This window comes from Rana temporaria, chromosome 5 (assembly GCF_905171775.1).
Source record: "Rana temporaria chromosome 5, aRanTem1.1, whole genome shotgun sequence".
In the NCBI taxonomy this organism is placed as follows: Eukaryota; Metazoa; Chordata; class Amphibia; order Anura; family Ranidae; genus Rana; species Rana temporaria.
This window is the reverse complement of record NC_053493.1, coordinates 31,312,559-31,335,195: the sequence shown is the minus strand read 5'-3', so window position 1 is coordinate 31,335,195 and position 22,637 is coordinate 31,312,559. Positions and strand designations below refer to the sequence as shown.

The following is a 22,637-nucleotide window of genomic DNA, read 5'->3' as shown; positions in this document are numbered from 1 at the left end:
AAATAAACTGTTATAACTTTAAAACCATAACAGCACAAATAATGTTTTTTGCAGCACAAAACAGCACAAAGGTAGCACTAACCAACGAGACCAGTTTTGTGTCATTTTGGGGTTGTAGGGGGGCTGTGTGACCTTTGGTGACCTTTAATAAATCATTAATAACGCAAAAACGATAAAAGATAGAACATGAATATTAGCAGCACAAAACAGCACAAACGTAGCACTAACCAACGAGACCAGTTTCGTGTCATTTGGGCGTTGTAGGGAGGCTGTGTGACCTTTGGTGACCTTAATAAGTCATTAATAACGCAAAAACAATAAAAGATAGAAAGGAAATTTAAACAGCACAAAACAGCACAAACATAGCACTAAAGAAACACACTTGAGTTTTTATTTGTGCTGATTGTAAGGTGGGCAAAGTGAGTGGGGTTTGAAAAAAATAAATAAACTGTTATAACTTTAAAACCATAACAGCACAAATAAAAGAAATTGCAGCACAAAACAGCACAAACGTAGCACTAACCAACGAGACCAGTTTTGTGTCATTTGGGCGTTGTAGGGGGGCTGTGTGACCTTTGGTGACCTTTAATAAATCATTAATAACGCAAAAACGATAAAAGATAGAACGGAAATAATATCAGCACAAAACAGCACAAACGTAGCACTAACCAACGAGACCAGTTTTGTGTCATTTGGGCGTTGTAGGGGGGCTGTGTGACCTTTGGTGACCTTTAATAAATCATTAATAACGCAAAAACGATAAAAGATAGAACGGAAATAATAGCAGCACAAAACAGCACAAACGTAGCACTAACCAACGAGACCAGTTTTGTGCCATTTGGGCATTGTAGGGGGGCTGTGTGACCTTTGGTGACCTTTAATACAATTGCTAATATCTTCAAAATAAAAGCAGCACAAATGTAAATTTTTGCGGCACAAAACAGCACAAACGTAGCACTAAAGAAACACACTTGAGTTTTTATTTGTGCTGATTGTAGGGGGGCCAGCTTCGCTGAGCCAGCACTTACACTGTCGGATCTTAGGATGCAGTACCGCATCCGCCGCTGGGGGCATTTTGAGTCGAAATGCCGCTTTGCGTATGCAAATGAGGACTTAAGCAGATCCACAAAGCTTTTTAGCTTTGTGTTTTCTGCGTAAGTTACGTTTTGCATACGTAAAAGTAGGGATGCTTTTACAAGGCCTAAACTGTTTAGACCTTGTAAAAACAAACCTTTTTTTCGATCGCCGCGTTTTTTTTTAATTTTTAATTTTTTTTCCCGGCGCGTACTTTTTTTTTCCCGACGCAACTTTATTGTCCCGTCACGATCCACAAAGCCCGGCGTAAAGTACGTTCGCGCGATGCACGTCGGGAAAAATGACGTCACACGCATGCGCCGAACGTCCGGCGCGGGAGCGCGCCTCATTTGAATAGGAATCGCCCCCTCGAGCAGACGACCGCCTTGCGACGGAGGCACTTAGGTTACACGGCGTGTAATTTCTAGGTAAGTGCTTTGTGGATCGGGCACTTAGGTAGAAATTTAACGCCTGTGTAACTTAACTGCTGAAAGTTAAGTTAGGCAGGTTTTTTGAGAATTTGGCCCTTTGTTCCCACAACTAGCGCTTTCTTGTGGTGGTATTTAATCACCACTGTGTTTAAAAATTTTTGCTAAATAAATGAAAAAAGAACAAACATTAAAAAAAAAAAAAGAAAATAGTTTTTCTTAATTTCTGTTATAACATTTTGAAAATAAATAATTGTTCTTCATAAATTTAGGTCAAAATTTATTCTGTCACATTTCTTTGGTGAAAAAAAAACCAAATCATGTAATATTATTCAGTCTGTTGGAAAGTTAGTCCACAAAATATGGTATATACAATATTTGAAAAATTCTAATATACTGATGGCCTCTCATTTCTTGAGGTCTGAAAATGCCAGAACAGTACAAATGACCTATTTTTTGCAAAGTGGACAGTCCAGGTTATTTAGTAAGAGGCATGGCGAGATTTTTGTACTTGTAATTCTTGCCATCATTTGGGGATTTTTTTTTTTTTACATACTGTCACCAGTGCAGTACAGTGTCATCATATAACTGGTGTGGCAGTGATCAGGGATACTGACTGGTGACAGTACGAAAAAATAAAATTATATATTTTTTTTCCTCTTTTTTTTTTAAATGTAATAATAATGTAACCATAATAACATTGCACTACTCTGGAGAAGTGATCTGTTTTTTTTTTTTTTTTTTACACGTTATGATTGCTTATAGCAGGGGTGTCCAAACTTTTTTCAAAGAGGGTCAAATTTCATAAAGTGAACATGCGTGATGGCCGACCATTTTGCCTGACATTCTTTGAACCATTAAAACTCGGTCAAAGCGTTCATCCGAGCACTAATACACGGCCCAACAAGAATTCTCTTGCCTTGGTGGTTGTGTGTGGTGAAGAGATGAGCTTGGGCGTGTTATTTGGATATACCGTATTTATCGGCGTATAACACGCACCTTAACTTTAAGAGGGAAGTTTCAGAAAAAAAAACGAAATTTTAAATAAAGATCTGTGAAGCAAAATAAGGGCCAGTGCTCATCGGTGCAGCCTGATCCATGCCCATCTGCAGCCTCGAAAGGGACATGGAGGGGGATGGGACGAGCGCCAACACATTACATACAGGAGAATTTGTTTTCTCTGCGGCCTCTTTAATACAAAGTCCCGCCTTCTATGATGGACAGAACAGTTGTCCAAAGGCAGCGCATAAGACTGGACTTCCTATTACAGAGGCTGCCGTGTAAACAGGAAATTCTGTATGTATGGCACTCGCTCCGTCCCCTCCCTGTTCCCTCCAAGGCAGCCAGCATATATATATCTTTTGTGGCCGCAAAACCGGAATGCGGGCCGCAATTGGCCCACGGGCTGGACTTTGGACATGCCTGGCTTATAGCAATGCATTTTATTGCTATAATCAAGCATTTTACTGAATTAAATTGATGTATTCAGTTTGTTTTTTGTAATTAGCTGTGATTGGCCACAGCTAATCACATGGTCCAGTTGGGCTGTATTTGGCCCTGTCTGTACCATAGCTCCCAACTGTCCCTAATTTTGAGGGACGGTCCCTCATTTTTAACAAAGTCCCTCTGCCCTCATTCCTCTTGATGTGTCCCTCATTTTGAAATGATCTATATAGTTGTATATAAAATGCACTATGTATCTATCAAAAAGTGTTTTACTAATTTCTAAATTGCTGCATTTTTACATTTTAAAAGCCAATATAAAGGAATAACAGTGGTAAAAAAAAAAAAAAAAAAAAAGCATTTGAGGGTTTAACCACTTGACCACTGGGCACGAAAACCCCCTTAATCACCAGACCAATTTTCAGCTTTCGGTGCTCTCACAATTTGAATGACAATTACTCAGTCATACAACATTGTACCCATCTGAAATTTTTGTCCTTTTTTTCCCACAAATAGAGCTTTCTTTTGGTGGTATTTGATCACCTCTGCGGTTTTTATTTTTTGCGCTATAAAAGAAAAAAGACTGAAAATTCTGTAAAAAAAAAAAAAAAAATCTAGTTTCTGTCATATTAGCAGGTTATTTCTCACACACAGCATATGCATACTACAAATTACACCCCAAAACACATTCTGCTATTCCTCCCGAGTATAGCGATACCACATGTGTGCGACTTTTACACAGCGTGGCCACATAGATTAGCCCAACATGCAGGGAGCACCATCAGGCGTTCTGGAGCACCCAGGCCAATTCTGACATTTCTCTCCTACATGTAAAAATCATCATTTATTTGCTAAAAAAATTACATAGAAACCCAAAACATTATATATGCTTTTTTTTCAAAGACCCTAGAGAATACAATGGCGGTTGTTGCAACTTTTTATCTTGCACGGTATTTTCGCAGCAATTTTTTGAACGCGTGTTTTTAAAAAAAAAACAGTTTTGTGCTTAAAAAAAAAAAAAACAGTAAAGTTAGCCCAATGTTTTTGCATAATATGAAAGATGAAGTTACGCCGAGTAAATAGATACCCAACATGTCACCCTTCAAAATTGCACACGCTCGTGAAATTGCGCCAAACGTTGCTACTTAAAAATCCCCATAGGCGAAGTATTGCAAGGTATTGGAGTATTGAGGGTATTGCGGAGTATTGGGGGGGTATTGCAGAGTATGGGGGGGTATTGCAGAGTATGGGGGGGGGGTATTGCAGAGTATGGGGGGGGGGGGTATTGCAGAGTATGGGGGGGGTATTGCAGAGTATGGGGGGGGTATTGCAGAGTATGGGGGTGGGGGGGTATTGCAGAGTATGGGGGGGGGGTATTGCAGAGTATGGGGGGGGTATTGCAGAGTATGGGGGGGGGTATTGCAGAGTATGGGGGGGGGTATTGCAGAGTATGGGGGGGGGTATTGCAGAGTATGGGTGGGTATTGCAGAGTATGGGTGGGTATTGCAGAGTATGGGGGGGGGGTATTGCAGAGTATGGGGGGGGTATTGCAGAGTATGGGGGGGTGGGTATTGCAGAGTATGGGGGGGTGGGTATTGCAGAGTATGGGGAGGTGGGTATTGCAGAGTATGGGGTGGGGTATTGCAGAGTATGGGGTGGGGTATTGCAGAGTATTGCACTCATCATTATTTTTATTTTGCAGAGTATTGCGCAGGGATGGCTGGATCTGTGACTGCAATTGTCACAGATCCAGCCCACAGTGCGGCGGCTGCTGCTGCCGCCCGATCCCCCCCCCCTCCCTCTCCTCTCACACTGTACCGAACGGTACAGAGAGGAGAGGGAGGAACCGGCGTCATTACATGACGCCGGTTTGTTTACAAGTGATCGCGCCGTCATTGGACGGCGCGATCACGTGGTAAGGAGCCGCTTCCATTGGCTCCTTACCGCGATCCGTGTTGCTGCGGGTCCCGTGGACCCGCCGAGCGCCGGTGATCGCGTGTGCGCGCCCGCTCGGGCGCGCAATTGTGACTCTCTGGGAGGACGTATATTGACGCCCTCCTAGAGTTAGGTAACCGCCTTGTAGCCGTATTTCGGCTATAGGGCGGTTACCAAGTAGTTAACCAATAAATTGTTTGTATAATTTTCCTTTAAAGGAGCTGTGGCAAGGGGTGTGTCCTATGCCTACATCATTTTGCTAATAGGTGTCCCTCGTTACCATCTCAGAAAGTTGGGGGGTATGTCTGTACCATGTGATCACTGTAACCAATTACAGCTAAAAACACAATTGTAATAATGAATAACATGAATTAAAGACATTTACTTTTTACAATTGTCATGTGATCTGCTGTGATAGGTCACAGCGATCACAAGATACCGGCAGCGGGCTTGTATACTAATCAGTCATCGACAGCTGGTAACAGATTGCACCCACAGCTCAGCCGCACGACCGCAAGTGAGGCTCGTTCCAGGAGGACGTCATATGACGTCCACCCAGAATGATGAAAGTCCCGCTCAACCATCAAATTGCTATAGGCCGGGCTGGAATTGGTTAATTTAATGCTGAGCAACATACAATGATGAACAGAAAAATACCTGGTTTACAGTGACTCTCACAGGCTTCCTGAGTAACAAACTTGTTTTGGTTTCCTTTACAACCACCATAGATGAAAGTCTTGCAAGTGCCAGAATCTTTATCATAGTAATAGAGTTGGGTGTTCTTCTTACATGGACCGACTTCTGGAGACAAGTCACAAGCTCTACCTGAGGAAAAAACAAAAGCTCCTGAAGATCAAATATCAATGTAAAAGATAATTGGTGATACATGTGACTATTGGAGTTGTAGTGAAAAGTGTCGTCAGGCATGGATGCACAACTAATGAATCAATGTTGAGTAACATACAGTGAAGCACAGAACAAATTATGAAATTTTCTTTCCTTCAACTATGGTTTGAACCTCCCGCTATTTTACACTGACAGTGGGAGTGTTCCCCACCATCAGAATTATCATACAAAAAGAGGGAGGTCAGAGGGTGTGTTCTACTAGGTCTAATGACACATTCAATATGAATTCCACAAAAGAAAGGATTTCCCCTAAACGGACTTTAAAGGCATTGATCTGTAAAAATGTATTGCACAATGTTATATTTAGTTATAGAAATTATTTATTTAAGCAATAAAGTTAAAAACAATGGGCCAGATTCACGTAGAATTTTTCATCGCAAGTGCCTGATTCACCAAGCACTTGCGATGAAAACTACGCCCGTGGCCTCCGGCACAAGGCGGGCCAATTCAAATGGGCGTGTGCCATTTAAATTAGACGCGCTCCCGCGCCTGACCTACTACGCATGCTCCATTTCCTAACTCCCGCCGTGCTTTTCGCGCCGTGACGTCATTTTTCGAACGCCGACGCGCGTAGCGTACTTCCGTATTCCCGGACGGCTTACGCAAACGACGTTGATTTTTAAATTTCGGCGCGGGAACGACGGCCATACTTTAGACAGCAATACACTTGCTGACTAAAGTTAAGGCACCAAAAAAAAGTGTAACTTTGCGACGGGAAACTAGACTAGCGGCGACGTAGCGAACTCGAAAAACCGTTGTGGATCCGCCGTAACTCCTAATTTGCATACCCAACGCTGGTTTACGACGCAAACTCCACCCAGCGGCGGCCGCGGTACTGCATCCTAAGATCCGACAGTGTAAAACAATTACACCTGTCGGATCTTAGGGATATCTATGCGTAACTGATTCTATGAATCAGTCGCATAGATAGAAACAGAGATACGACGGCGTATCAGGAGAAACGCCGTTGTATCTCATTTGTGAATCTGGCCCATAGTCACTGATCAATGATTGGAATGTATACAGATCTGAATAAAGACATACCTCCCAACCCGCCCAGATTCTGCAGGAACTTCACTCACAGACTGCATCCTCCCGCAGTCCCGCGAAGGGGTTAACTTTCCCGCACAGGAAGGAGAAGAAAAAGTTCTGACGGGAGACATGCGAGGACAGGCTCTGCAGTGGTGAGTGGCAAGAACTTCACATTCATTCATGGCAACCCCCCCGCTCACCCGCGATCATCGCCCCCCCCCCGCGATCGTCCGCCCCCCCTTGCTCAACAACTCTGAACGTTCCCCCCTCCCGCTCCACAACTTCAATTGTCCGCCGTCCCCCCCCCCCGCTCAACAACTCTGATCGGCCGCGACCCCCCCCCCCCGCTCAACAACTTCGATCAGCCAACCCCCCCCTCAACAAAAATGTTGGGAGGTTTGATAAAGACACCGATATTGGTGCAATATAAAGTGTTGTGAGTGTCACCGGCACAAATAAATTATATCTGCTGCAATACTGTGTGAATCCTCAGCAGAAGGGTAAAGATGCATATAGAAAAAATGTTACTGCGCTGATCCAATTGTCCAAAAGTGCAATTTCATAAAGTGCTATTAAGCCATATGCTAAATTAGTGCCCAAACAACCATAAATGACGTGCTATATCAAGTGCAACGACATGAGTGATATACTATATGGATAAACACGCGTGAGGCTATCACGCTATACCAAAAAAATATATACATAAATAAATGTTGTAAAAACTACATAGAATGTGCAATAAACAAAATACTAGAAGTGTAAACGGCAGTTAATTATCAACATAGAACATCAAAGGACAAAATCAATGCACGTTGTGCTCCTGTGATGGGAATATTACCGCTAATAGTGCTCCTTATGTGAATAAATACCACAAAAAAATATTATATTATAATCAAAGTCCCATGAATAGCTAATACATGTGCAAACAGCACTTAAAAAGTTCAATAATGGTATTTTGGGAAAACACAATCAGCACTACAGATAGAATGCCAGGGTATAAATACTGTAAATACTCTCGTGAAACAAACGCTGGTGAGCGGCTATAACGCTCGACACTGCCAAGGATACTCAGTGCCGGTCAGAGGCACTTTTCTTGTAAGTGCACTGTTTCTATTATTTTAATAAATAACTATTTTTACGTACTACACTATGATGAGCCCCTTGTTTTTGAGGCAATAAGGAAATCTTGCAAGAGGGAGAAGGAGGATATACCCAGTGGCTGTCAGAAAATAAACTATTTTGTGGCCTTTTACTATTCGGGGTCTGGTGAGTGTTCAGTTTAGCCGTTGGTGATGGTGGTACATGTCTGCCGGGTGGAAGAGACAGCTGCACCTTTAATAATCTATTTTCTATAAGAAGCACTACCAGCATTGAACTCCTCCCTCCTTCTTTCCCTCATTGGAATCCATTGTTCAATTGCGAAATTGTTTGCTATTCCATTATTGAACTTTTTAAAGTGGAGGTTCACCCAAAAAGCTTTTTTTTTTAACATTAGATTGATGTTCGTTTTGTCAAGGGGAATCTGGTGTTTTTTTTACAATCGAAGCAGTACTTACCGTTTTAGAGATGCATCTTCTCCGCCGCTTCCGGGTATGGGCTGCGGGACTGGGCGTTCCTACTTGATTGACAGGCTTCCGACAGGCTTCCGACAGTCGCATACATCGCGTCACGATTTTCCGAAAGTAGATGAACATCGGTGCGCAGGTGCCGTATAGAGCCGCACCGACGTTCGGCTTCTTTCGGCTACTTGTGACGCGATGTATGCGACCGTTGGAAGCCTGTCGATCAAATAGGAACGCCCAGTCCCAAAGTCCATACCCGGAAGAGGCGGAGAAGATCGCTCTCTAAAACGGTAAGTACTGCTTCGATTTAAAAAAAAAATACCCGATTCCCCTTGACAAAATGAGCATCCATCTAATGTTAAAAAAAAAATTTGGGTGAACTCCCGCTTTAAGTGCCGTTTGCACATTTATTAGCTATTCATGGGACTTTGATTATAATTTAATATTTTTTGTGGTATTTATTCACATAAGGAGCACTATTAGCGGTAATATTCCCATCACAGGAGCACAACGTGCATTGATTTTGTCCTTTGATGTTCTATGTTGATAATTAACCACCATTTACACTTCTAGTATTGTTTTTTTTTGCACATTCTATGTAGTTTTTACAACATTTATGTATTTATATATTTTTTTGGTATAGCGTGATAGCCTCACGCATGTTTATCCATATAGTATATCACTCATGTCGTTGCACTTGATATAGCACGTCATTTATGGTTGTTTGGGCACTAATTTAGCATATGGCTTAATAGCACTTTATGAAATTGCACTTTTGGACAATTGGATCAGCGCAGTAAAAAAAATTCTATATAATATTGGTGCAATACATTTTTGGTGCAATACATTTTTCTAGATCAAAGCCTTTAAAGTCCATTTAGGGGAATTTCTTTTATTTTGTGCAAGTCTCCTTATCATAGTAATAGCATGCCATGCTAAGTGGACCGACTTTTTTTTAGGGAAGTCACAGCTGGGGAAAAAAAACTAAAATGCCTAAATATCAAATAGCACTGGAAATGGATATTGTAGATATTTTCTAAAATTGAAGAGTGACATATTTGGTGCAGCTGTGTGTAGTAGCCAATCAGCTTCTAACTTCAGCTTGTCCAATTAAGCTTTGACAACTAAAAAAACCTGGAGGCTGATTGGTTTCTAAGTGAAAGCAATAGAGAAGGATTGCCGCTCTAAGCCCCAGTCCTCTAAAGCACACGCCCTTTTAGGAACTTACAAGTGATGGCTCTGCAACGAACTAGGAAGGAAGAAAAAATCCTGGACGGCCACACAATTGAAAGGAACCTTTATTAATGTCTTATGTGGCAGATGAAATCCAATACAGTCACTTCATGTTACAGAAAACAGGAAAAACCTCTGAAATCATGTAGCGCTCATACACTGATGAGAATAAATGGATATAAGTTTAAAAAAGAAAATTCATCCATCACAATTCCTAAATTCTCTATGGAAGGACAAATCTCTACCTCTCCAATTTACTAAATATGAACTGTGTTGTGGTCAAAATACGGAGCCAAGGGGAGGCATTTATATAATTGTTTCTTCTCTTACTCACTCTATGACAAAATCCTCCTTTATGACAGCTTGGGAAACAGATTTTCAGTTCAGCTGGGGCCCGCAAGCCGGGCAAGGAGCATGCTCTAAATCCTTCAAAGGTATTATAAATATATATTTATCAGAAGCTAATATCAAGGTATTAACTAGATGGTATCTTACTCCCACTAAACTGGCTGCCATATACCCTTCCTCGGATCCTTCTTGCTTTAGAGGGTGCCATCTTTCAGGTTCGATGGCCCACATCTGGTGGGAATGCCCGAGGATCCGTTCCTTTTGTAAAAAAGTCTTTAGGGTAACTGGGTGCCAGGCTCCCAGGTCTCCGTGTGTTGCTCCCCTAAACGCCCATATACCCCATATACCTAAGTTTACCCAAATTCTTATTCGTTTTATCCTTACACTGGCCAAAATAACTGTTGTCAAGGCATGGAAAAAAAACAAAATAATTTCTTTCTAAAGTAATTCAGAAAGTCTCGTGGATAATGACTCAAGAGAAACTGGCCAGTATTCTAAATAACACCACCGCGAAATTTGGAAAAATATGGGAACCATGGGCTAATTATATTGGGATATCACTTAGTTGAGACATATCTACATTCTCTCTAGACTCATCTTTATGGAGCTAGGCTTGTACTCTCTGCTCTTCCTATTTCTCTCTTTCCTTTCTTCCTTTTCTTTACCTTTTTTTTCTATTAGTACTCTTTTATAAGTCTCCCGGAGACCTGTTTAAGGATCCTATTTACAGGTTTATCCTTTAGTTTTATTATATTTATAAGCAATATTTTTGGAGAATTACAGATGAATTATATTGGATATTTTTCTGTTACTTAATAGAGTCTAGAAAGACTATAATTTAAGTTCATGTGGGGGATTGGAGGTCCTCTCTTCGGGCACAGCTTAATCCCTATAGGGGTGCCGCGGAGAGATAGGGATATCTGTTCCTCATATTGATAGCATTTCAGGGGCCTCTTAGGCATAGTTTAGCCTCTTATTTAATGCTTAAGCTACCCTAACCAATATTCTAGTATGTCCGATTTAATTTTTTCTCTTTTTTTTCCTTCCTTTTTATTTTTACCTCTTTTTCTGTTTATATTTGCTTATTGGTTGTTGATTATCCTTTCTTTTTAGTTATATCTCTCCGGGAGATATCCTGATTATACTAAGATGTATTATGATTTATTGTCTTTATATTATTTCTTATTTCTTTAAAATAAAATACTTTGAAAGTAAGAAAATTCATCCACATATAGTGTATATGTAAAACTGTATGAGCATTTATAAATTATATTATTTAATAAAGTGCCAAGAAAGATATACAAGAGAAAATGGACTAGGTGTCATGGTGGACAAATTTGAATACCGAGCTGCGATTCCAAAAACAGCAACGAGTGGAATGTGCAGAAAGCATTTTGGGCCTGTACCACAAAGATGAGGACTTTTTAAACAGATTAGTGATCATGAATGAAAGCTGGATATATTTATATGATCCTGAGACTAAAGAAAATAGTAAAACATGGAAACATGCTTCATCACACACACCGAAAAAGGCTAAGGTGCAACATTCATCCATTAATCACGGTTAGGTATTAAACTCTGTCCGGCATGACACCTACTCCCATTTCTCTTGGCTCTTACTATAATTCACCATGACCTACAAAAACAAAAATTGGCAAGCACATTACTAAGATATCCACCTATAAACCTGCAAAATTTCAGATCCCAAGCACATCTAGATCATAGTAAGGGTAAGAACTTATTGGCCTCCCCTGGTATATATGGTGGAGCACGGACACAAGATCACTTGGAGCACTTTTGAACTGTAATTAACCACTTGCCGACCAGTCGCCGCAGTTTTACGTCGACAGGTCGGCTTTGCTGGGCGAGATCACGTATATCTACGTCATCTCGCCGAGCAGCCAATAGGGGCGCACGCGCCACCGGAGGCGCGCATGCACGCCCCCACTCACCCCTGACGCCGACACGTGTGCCCGACAGGCGCGATCACTGCCGGGCACCCGCGATCGCTCGTTACAGAGCGAGAACCGGGAGCTGTGTGACACACACAGCTCCCGGTCCTGTCAAGGGGAGAAGTGCCTGATTGTCTGTTCATACAATGTATGAACAGCGATCAGTCATTTCCCCAAGTCAATCCACCCCCCCACAGTTAGAACACACCCAGGGAACATACTTAACCCCTTCCTCGCCCCCTAGTGTTAACCCCTTCCCTGCCAGTGAAATTTTTATAGTAATCAGTGCATTTTTATAGCACTGATGGCTATAAAAATGCCAATGGTCTCAAAAATGTGTCAAAAGTGTCCGCCATAATGTCGTAGTACCGATAAAAATCGCTGATCGCCACCATTACTAGTAAAAAAAAATATTAATAAAAATGCCATAAAACTATCCCCTATTTTGTAAACGCTATAACTTTTGCGCGAACCAATCAATAAACGCTTATTGCGATTTTTTTTTAATGAAAAATATGTAGAAGAATACGTATCGGCCTAAACTGAGGAAAAAAAATTTAAATTTATTTTTGGGGGATATTTATTATAGCAAAAAGTACAAAATATATATTTTTTTTCAAAATTGTCACTCTATTTTTGTTTATAGCGCAAAAACTAAAAACCGCAGAGGTAATCAAATACCACCAAAAGAAAGCTCTATTTGTGGGAAAAAAAGGACGCCAGTTTTGTTTGGGAGCCACGTTGCACGATCGAGCAATTGTCAGTTAAAGCGACGCAGTGCCGAATCGCAAAAAGTGGCCTGGTCTTTGACCAGCAATATGGTCCGGGGCTGAAGTGGTTAAGCACATGTGGAGCATCTGTGTCACCACCAGTATTTGGAATTGGGACTCTTCTGTGTATATCATTTACCAATTAATTGTATGCCACATTTGAAGATTTGTCATTTAGAATAAACATTATTTGAGGGTTTTTTATGCTTTGCACAGAATAATTGTCACATTAATTGAAAATATTCATTCTCTATGCCTTACTTGGCACTTTATTGAATAATATAATTTATGAATGAACTTTACAGCTTTACATGTATATATGGAGGAATTTTCTATTTGCACTTATACCACTTTATTCTCATCTGTCTTTGAGCACTTCATTATTTTGATTATTTGAATACATGTTTGTTTAAAGGGGTTATAAAGGTACAATTATTTTTTCCTAGATACCATTCTTTACTTTAGTGCAGTCCTTCTTCACTTACCTCATCCTTCGATTTTGCTTTTAAATGTCCTTATTTCTTCTGAGAAATCCTCACTTCCTGTTCTTCTGTCTGTAACTCCACACAGTAATGCAAGGCTTTCTCCCTGGTGTGGAGTGTCGTGCTCGCCCCCTCCCTTAGACTACAGGAGAGTCAGGACGATCTCTACGTTGCAGATAGAGAAAGGAGCTGTGTGTTAGTGGGCGTCCTGACTCTCCTGTAGTCCAAGGGAGGGGGCGAGCAAGACACTCCACACCAGGGAGAAAGCCTTGCATTACTGTGTGGAGTTACAGACAGAAGAACAGGAAGTGAGGATTTCTCAGAAGAAATAAGGACATTTAAAAGCAAAATGGAAGGATGAGGTAAGTGAAGGAGGACTGCACTAAGGTAAAGGAAGCTATTTAGGAAAAAGAAAATTGTACTTTTACAACCCCTTTAAGTATATTCACAGCGCAACACAGTTTTTTGATTGTTATCTTTTAGTATTGGGATGTGCGATACAGTGAGTGCAGCTGTTTATTAATCATTAATCACTGACTTTAGATCACGATACTTAGCACAGATTATTTACTTTGTATAACATACAGTATTGGAAAGTGGAAAAGTGCCTGGAGCTGCTCCAAAACATACTCTATAGCAATAGAATGTCGAGGAATATCTTGGTACCCATGAACTGAACCAGTTAAAATAAATATTTTACAATTTATTAGAGGCGCCGATGGGTGAGCAGGCTGTAGCAGCATAGCAGCAATAGGACTGGAAGTACTCCAGATAAATCAGTCACAATTAAACAGTAGTCTGCTGTAACATAGGGTTAAGAGTGCATAAAAATTTGGAACGTGACAGCCAGAGACAGTAAGGCCGCGTACACACGATCAGTCCATCCGATGAGAACGGTCCGAAGGACCATTTTCATCGGTTAACCGGTGAAGCTGACTGATGGCCTGATGTGCCTACACACCATCAGTTAAAAAAACGATCGTGTCAGAACGCGGTGACGTAAAACACACGCGTCGACTTGATTCTGAGCATGCACGGCTTTTTGACTGATGCTTTTGCATACTAACGATCGGTTTTGACCTATCGGTTAGGCGTCCATCGGTTAAATTTTAAAGCAAGTTCTCTTTTTTTGACTGAAGGATAACTGACCGATGGGGCTCACACGATCGGTTTGGACCGATGAAACGGTCCTTCAGTCCGTTTTCATCAGTTTTGACCGATCGTATGTACGCGGCCTTAGTCAAAAGCATTGGCTGACAATGAGGTGCAAATCCCTATATACCCAGCATCCAGCCACCACCATGGTGGAGGGCTACCCTTTTCGAGTGCCTGTTTTGGTACTGCGCGGCGCCTCAAGGGCCGTTCTTTGGTAAGCTATTTATAAGTGTTTGTTACACCCAGACCTAAATTTACTCACCTTTGAAATCTGTTTTGAACTGTTCAATTATGAAATTATATTTACTTTTGTAGATGTTTTTGACTGACCCCTCCTGAAGAAGCGGTGGATACAGTGAAACATGTAGAGGATTTCCTCAGTATACACATCTAAGTCGTTCTTTACTAGGACCTACGAGTCCATTACCTTTTTTCATTGCCATGTACGGTATTGTGTGCACAGTGTATGTACTTTTGTACCAACTGTTTTTAACCACTTAAGCCCCGGACCTTTATGCAGCTTTATGACACATTTTTGGGACCATTGTCATTTTCACAGCAAAAAATGCATTTAAATTGCATTGTTTATTGTGAAAATGACAGTTGCAGTTTGGGAGTTAACCACAGGGGGCGCTGTAGGAGTTAGGGTTCACCTAGTGTGTGTTTACAACTGTAGGGGGGTGTGGCTGTAGGACTGACGTCATTGATCGAGTCTCCCTTATATAAGGGATCACTCGATCGATACGCCGCCACAGTGAAGCACGGGGAAGCCGTGTTTACACACGGCTCTCCCCGTTCTTCAGCTCCGGGGAGCGATCGCGACGGAGCGGCTATAAACAAATAGCCGTCGTCCAGGATCGCTCCCCGAGGGAACCCGACCGCCGCATGTAGCGGGGGGGTCCCGATCGGACCCCCCACCCGCTAGAAGGCAAGGACGTACATGTACGCCCATTTGCCTGTACGTGCCATTCTGTGGACGTACATATACATGCGGCGGTCGGGAAGTGGTTAATAATATCTATTCTCTAATAAATTGTTATTTTTTTTCTTTTAACTGGTTCAATTCTTGGGTACTGAGATAGTCCTTGACATTCTATTGCTATAGAGTATGTTTGGAGCAGCTCCAGACACTTTCCCACTTTGCATTATCCACAGAGCTTTTTTTCTCAGAAAATAGGTGCAGGAACTCAACCATGACCCGTTCAGATTCCACAAACAGTAGAAGGGTCTTAAAGGGGCATTAAATACCAGGATTGCATTACGTACAGGGGGGTGCAGAGCTGTCTCTTGTAAATACAGAAACCAGACTTCTGTGTTTACAAGTGATTGTGGTGAGCAGGCACCAAAGGGTCTGAGCCAGAGGTGGTGGAACTGAGTTCCCCCAAGTTCCCCCTGAAAAAAAGCCCTGATTATCCATATTATAGGATGATGGTACCCACCCCTACCCCGTATTACCTTGAATGAGGCTTAATTTACTGTTTAACATACAACAAGGAACAGAAAAGTACCTGTTATACAGTTGTTCTCGCAAGATATCTTAGAATAAAAATTGTTTTTGTTTGCTCCACAGCCGCTATAGTAGAAAGACTGGCAAGTGCCCGTCTGTGTATCATAGTAATAACGCTGGATGCGCCCTCTACATGGACCAATTTCTACAGGCAAGTCACAGGCTCCTTCTGAAAAAGAAAAAGAAGGAAATACTGTACATCAATAGAAAAGATAATCGGTGATCAATATGACAGTTGAAACCTTACTAAAGTGTAATCAGGGACAGATACACCACTAATAAATCTATATTCAGCAATATACAATGATGCACAGAACAGATACCTAATTGGCACGCATTTTCACAGTCTTTCTTAGTAAGAAAATTGTTTGCATTTCCTCGACAACCACCATAGCTGAAACTCTGACAAGTGTGCGTCTCCTTATCATAGTAATAGCGCTTTATGCCTGCCTTACATGGACCCTTTTCTGGAGGCGAGTTACAGTTTCCACCTGAAAGAAAGGCAGTGGAAAATTAGATAATGGATGCTAAACACGACTGTTGAAACCTTATGCCGCGTACACACGACCATTTTTAATGGTCTAGAAAAAAACAAATAGCTGGATTCAGAAAGATTTACGCCCGGCGTATCAGTAGATACGCCGACGTAACTCTGAATCTGGAAACCAGATACGCTTAAATTAGGCTAAGATACGAGCGGCGTAAGTCTCCTACGCCGTCGTATCTTAAAGTGTAATTTTTAGGCTGGCCGCTAGGTGGTGCTTCCGTTGAGTTCAGCGTAGAATATGTAAATGACTAGATACGCCGATTCACGAACGTACGTGCGCCCGTCGCAGTAAAGATAAGCCGTTTCCGTAAGAGATACGCCGCGTAAAGATAAAGCTGCCACCTTGGTGGCGTAGCCAATGTTAAGTTTGGCCGTCGTTCCCGCGTCAAAATTTGAAAAAGTTACGTCGTTTGCGTAAGTCGTCCGTGAATGGGGCTGGACGTCATTTACGTTCATGACTAAACCAATGACGTCCTTGCGGCGTACTTTGGAGCAATGCACATTGGGAAATTCCAAGGACGGCGCATGCGCCGTTCCCGCAAAAACGTCAATCACGTCGGGTCACAGTAGTTTTGCATAAAACACGCCCCCCTGATCCAAATTTGAATTAGGCGGGCTTACGCCGGCCGATTTACGCTACGCCGCTGCAACGTACTGAGCAAGTGCTTTGAGAATACAGCACTTGCCTGTGTAAGTTGCGGAGGCGTAACGTAAATCAGATACGTTATGCCCGCACAATTTTACGCGGTGAATCCGGGTTTTTTCAACCCGATTACACAATCGTAAAAAAAAAGCAAAGCGTGGTGACATACAACCGCATGACGGAACTATAAAGGGGAAGTTCCATTCGGATGGCGCCACCCTTGGGGGTGCTTTTGCTGATTTGCGCTTTTTAGTCTTCGTGCTTTTCAGTCTGTTACAGTGTGATGAATGTGCTATCTCTATTACGAGCGCTTCCAACTCATAACTTGCTTCTGAGCATGCGCATTATTTTCACGTCGTTAAATCCCACACACGACCATTTTTTTAGGTCGTTAAAAACGTCAACGTTAAAATTTACGCGAAAATTTAGAGCATGTTCTAAATTTTTAATACACATTTTTAACGTCACGAAAAATGCTCTGGAGCCCACACACGATCGTTTTTAATGTCATTAAAGAAAAATCATTTTTCACATCGCGAAAAACGGTTGTGTGTACGCGGCATAACAGTTAAACAAAAAGTTCATCAGGGATGGATATACCACCAATGAAACAATACTAAGCAACATACAATGACGCACAGAACAAATACCTATTTGGCACTTGTGCTCGCAGGCTTCCTGAGTAAGAAAATTGTTTGCATTTCCTTTACAACCACCATACATGAATTTCTGGCAAGTGCCCGTCTCCTTATTATAGTAATAACGCTCAAAAAGTACATTACATGAACCAGTATCCGGAGGCGAGTAACAGACTCTACCTGGAAAAACAAAAACAAAAAAAACTCCTAAATTTGAATAGCAATGGAAAAATTAGATAGTGGGTGATAAAGAGGTCTCTTAAAGCGGGAGTTCACCCTAAAAAATTTTTTTAACCTTAGATTGATGCTCATTTTGTCTAGGGGAATCGGCTAGTTTTTTTAAAATCGAAGCTGTACTTACAGTTTTAGAGAGCGATCTTCTCCACCGCTTCCGGGTATGGTCTTCGGGACTGGGCGTTCCTATTTTGATTGACAGTCTTCCGACAGGCTTCCGACGGTCGCATCCATCGCATTACAAATAGCCGAAAGAAGCCGACCGTCGGCGCGGCTCTATACGTTCGGCTACTTTCGGAAAATCGTGACGCGATGGATGCGACCGTCGGAAGCCTGTTGGAAGACTGTCAATCAAAATAGGAACGCCCAGTCCCGAAGACCCATACCCGGAAGCGGCGGAGAAGATCGCTCTCTAAAACGGTAAGTACAGCTTCGATTTTAAAAAAACTAGCCGATTCCCCTAGACAAAATGAGCCTCAATCTAATGTTAAAAATTAACATTTCTGGGTGAACCTCCACTTTAAGAACTTTTAGAAAAAAAAAAGTAATCAGGGATGTATAAACCTAAATAATATTAAGCAAAATACAATGACGCACAGAACAAATACCTCTATGGCACCTGTTCTCGCAGTCTTCCTTAGTAAGAAAATTGTTTGTATTTCCTCCACAACCACCATAGGTGAATGTCTTGCAAGTGCCCGTGTCCTTATCATAGTAATAGCGTTGGTCAGATGCCTTACATGGACCCATTTCTGGATGCAAGGCACAGGTTCCTGGCAAAGGACCTGAAAAACAAAAAACACTCCTGAATATGAAATAGCAATCAAGAAAGATATAATGGGTTAAAAAACAATGACTAATGAAACCTTACAGAAAAAAATTGTTAATAGGGTTGGATCTACCATTAGACAGGGAACGCCTGAGCTTATACCTTCCAACCCACTGGTATCCATGAGTCTGCCCTGTAATTTGAACACATTTTTTTAAGCAAACTAATATTCACTATTGATAACTGTCTCTTGTTCCAGGTAACATCTCTGTTTAGAAACATCAGCCACTCAAGGGAAGGTCAGCAATCTCTCTGAGCTTACATATAGAGAAGTAACTGACTAACATGTATGTTTTGTAACAAAGAGGCAAAGATCCATGGGCCAGATATTCAAAAGGGATACGCCGTCGTATCCCTGTTTCTAACTATGGAACTGATCCACAGAATCAGTTTTCCATAGTTAGGCAGAAGATCCGACATGTGTAAGGGACTTACACTGCCGGATCTTAGGATGCAGTACCGCATCCGCCGCTGGGGGCATTTTGTGTCGAAATGCCGTCTCGGGTATGCAAATTAGCACTTACGGAGATCCACAAAGCTTTTCAGCTTCGTTTTTTCTCCATATGTTTTAGTTTGCAAACGCAAAATTAGGGCTGCATTTACAAAGTGTAAACTGTTTACACCATGTAAAAGCAGACCCTTCTGTCCAGCGACGCGATTTTTTTTTTGTTTTGAATTTTTTTTTTTTTCGCCGTATCTTTTTTTTTTTCCCGACGCAACTTTATTGACCCGTCACGATCCACAAAGCTCGGCATAACGCAATTTCGCGCTATGCACGTCGGGAAAATGACGTCACGAGCATGCGCAGTACGGCCGGCGCGGGAGCGTGCCTAATTTAAATGGGAATCGCCCCCATGAAAAGAGGAACACCTTGCGCCGGCGGAATTTAAGTTACACAGCCAAAAATTTCTAGGTAAGTGCTTTGTGGATCGGGCACTTAGGTAGAAATTTTAAGGCAGTGTAACTTAAATGGGAAAATTTACGTTACGCCGGATCTTTGTGGATTACCCCCCATGTTTCTGTACCAAAAGGGACCATGGAGCCACAAACCTCCTATCAAACACCTTTCTAGACATTTTAGTCAAGTTTACATATATATAATATATATATATATATACACACACACACATACTGTATATACAGTATATACCCAGTAATAAGCCAGCAAGACTGACCTTGAGCTGTGGAGAATGAGATGAAATGAACCACCAACAGACTGGTGGCAATCACGGAAAGGGAACATATGGTTGTCATATTGATTGAAGTCTTGGCTCTGAAGAGTCAGTGTTGCTCTCGAGACTGTGTATGATCCCAGGTGAATTTTTATAGAAAGAGGAGAGACCAAACCCACATCAGAACTGACCAGGTCTATTGATTTTCCCCTGGGAGTGGCCTCAATGACTCTGGTGGGGGGAGACGATTCCAATCCTTTTCTTTGTGTCAATATCAGAATTTGCATTGCAAAAATGTCAGAACTTATGAACGCAACTTATAAAGGTTTACCAACCACTGGCGTTTTTGATAGTGAATGCTTGGGAGATCTGAAATATGTAAGTAATTATTACAAAACGCTTAAAGCATTTGGTACCATTAATGTTACCATTTAATGTTACAAAGCTCGCCTTTAGTTTCCTCTAGATTAAAGGAACACTAAAGGCAAGATTTTTTTTTTTTAAATAACAAACATGTTATACTTACCACCACTGTGCAGCTCGTTTTGCACAGAGTGGCCCCGATCCGTGTCTTCTGGGGTCCCTCGGCGGCTGTCTCTGCTCCTCCTCGCAAAAGCTTTCCACCTTCATGCGAGCTCCCTCACATGGTGGAAAGCTTTTGCGAGCGCACTCCCGTGATACAGCGGCGGCCATAGCAGCCAACTGTATCACTCGGCCCCACCCCCCGGCGCGCCGCATCATCCGCTGTGATTGACAGAAGCGCCAGCCAATGGCTGTGCTGCTATCAATCCGTCCAGCCTAGCCAGACTGGGAACCGAACAGGATGACGAGGACGCGCCCGGGACTTTTGAGGGGGTGAGGTAAGTAAAACGGGGGCTCTTTGCTGTCAGATGTTTTTGTTACCTTAATGCATAGGATGCATTAAGGTAAAACAACTTTTACCTTTACAACCCCTTTAACCCTTTTCCCTTTTTAAATAGGTTGTAAAGGTTCGCAGATAATTTTTTTTAAAAATAAACATGTCATACTTACCTCCACTGTGCAGTCATCCTCTTCTGGGGTCCCACAGCGGCTCTCGCGGCTCCTCCCCACAAGAGCTATCCCCCTCTGGGAAGCGCTCTCCCAAGTTGGTTAGCTTGAGGGTGTGCTCCCGTGCCATACAATCGGCGTCCATAGACACCAATTGTATGACTGAGCCTGGCTCCCCGGCGGCCGTGTCATTGGATGTGATTGACAGGAGCGGGAGCCAATGGCTGCACTGCTATCAATCATCCAATGAAGAGCCGACAAGAGCTGGGGGAAAGCAACGCGGGATCGTGCCCACAGATATTCAGGTCTTAGGTAAGGTGTTTTTTCACCGTAATGCATAGGATGCATTAAGGTGAAAAAACACGAACGTTTACAACCCCTTTAAACACATTTTGAGTAATAAGTGAGAGCCAGGGGTCAAGTCCTGGGGAAAAACGTGTGGGAACTCCCACCCAGGATCCACTCCACCCACCAAAAAAAAAAATTATACGCTCATATGCATATTTACTAAACTGCATGTTTTTTTTGTTGTTTTTTTTAAGCTAGTTCTTTCTAAATCCTGCCATAACTCGCGGCAGACCTCCGCAATGTCTCCTGGGAAAAATGACAAAAGCTCCCAGGAGACATTGCGGCATCGAGGAAGTGACGGAATACCCGCACACTACCTGATGAATCCATATACAGGAAGTGGCCAGTAACATAAAGGATTACTAAGGTTCGCCTGCCCCTGACAGTGACTCGAGCTGGACATCGCCGCTTAGTGGAGGATTAGCTCAGGCGGCTCGGCTGCTCTAGTCCTGCAAAGGGAACTGAGTTCCTGCTGTGAAAAAAGTGCAGGAACTCCGTTCCCACGCGTTCCCGCAGGACTTGAGCCTTGGTGAGAGCTATATTACTTGGGAATCAAACTCCTTTAGTACCACATTGCTGAGATTTGGACCAATCCCCTTCTTAGGTCTCAAGAAATCTTTCCTCAAATGACCTTCTTGAACCTGTAATGCCGCGTACACACAATCAAAATTTCCGATGAAAAAAGTTTTTCCATCAGAGTTTAGAAATAGAACATGTTTTATTTGTTTTCCGATGGAAAAAGTACTGATATGAAATTCCTATCGTCTGTGTGCAACTTCGACGGAGAAAAAACCCACGCATGCTCAGAATCAAGTCGACGCATGCTCGGAAGCATTGAACTTCATTTTTCTTGGCTCGTCGTAGTGTTTTACGTCACCGCGTTTTGGACGGTCGGAATTTGGTCTGACAGTGTGTATGCAAGACAGCTTGAACGGAATTCCGACAAAAATTTCCATCGGATTTTAGGCCATCGGAAATTCCGATCGTGTGCACGGGGCATATGGGGCCAACTTCTACTGCACTGTTCAGCTCTGCTGCACATTTACAATCACCCATCTGATAATTTTTTTTAGGATTACCAGCAACCATGTCTAATTGACCATCAGATATACAATTATTTTCATTGGGCCATATTCTCAAACAAGTTACGCCGGTGTATCTACTGATACACCGGCGTAAATCGAATTTCCCGCCGGCGTATCATTGTTTTGTATTCACAAAACAAGATACGCCGGATTTAGGCTAGGATCCGACTAGTGTAAGTCACTTACACTGTCGGATCTTAAATGTAATTCGCCGCCGGCCGCTAGGTGGCGTTTACGTTCAGGTCTCATTTGTTTATGCAAATGAGCCTGATACACCGATTCCCG

General features: G+C 42.3%; 1 protein-coding gene across 2 annotated transcripts in view; it reads right to left on the bottom strand.

The window, feature by feature from the left end:
• LOC120939903 (papilin-like) overlaps positions 1-20,022 on the bottom strand; it is a 56,550-nt gene extending 36,528 nt beyond the window's left edge. Inside the window, exons 1-6 of one of the 2 annotated variants that reach the window (XM_040352331.1) lie at positions 19,894-20,022; positions 18,498-18,674; positions 17,668-17,835; positions 16,151-16,318; positions 15,829-15,996; positions 5,538-5,705 (exon numbers count right to left, since the gene is read on the bottom strand). In XM_040352331.1, the coding sequence (XP_040208265.1) occupies positions 5,538-5,705; positions 15,829-15,996; positions 16,151-16,318; positions 17,668-17,835; positions 18,498-18,674; positions 19,894-19,972 (928 nt within the window). In that variant the 5' untranslated portion in view covers positions 19,973-20,022. The remainder of the gene's footprint in view (positions 1-5,537; positions 5,706-15,828; positions 15,997-16,150; positions 16,319-17,667; positions 17,836-18,497; positions 18,675-19,893) is intronic. The other variant, XM_040352332.1, reaches the window with a different exon arrangement.
• Positions 20,023-22,637: the final 2,615 nt, after the last annotated feature.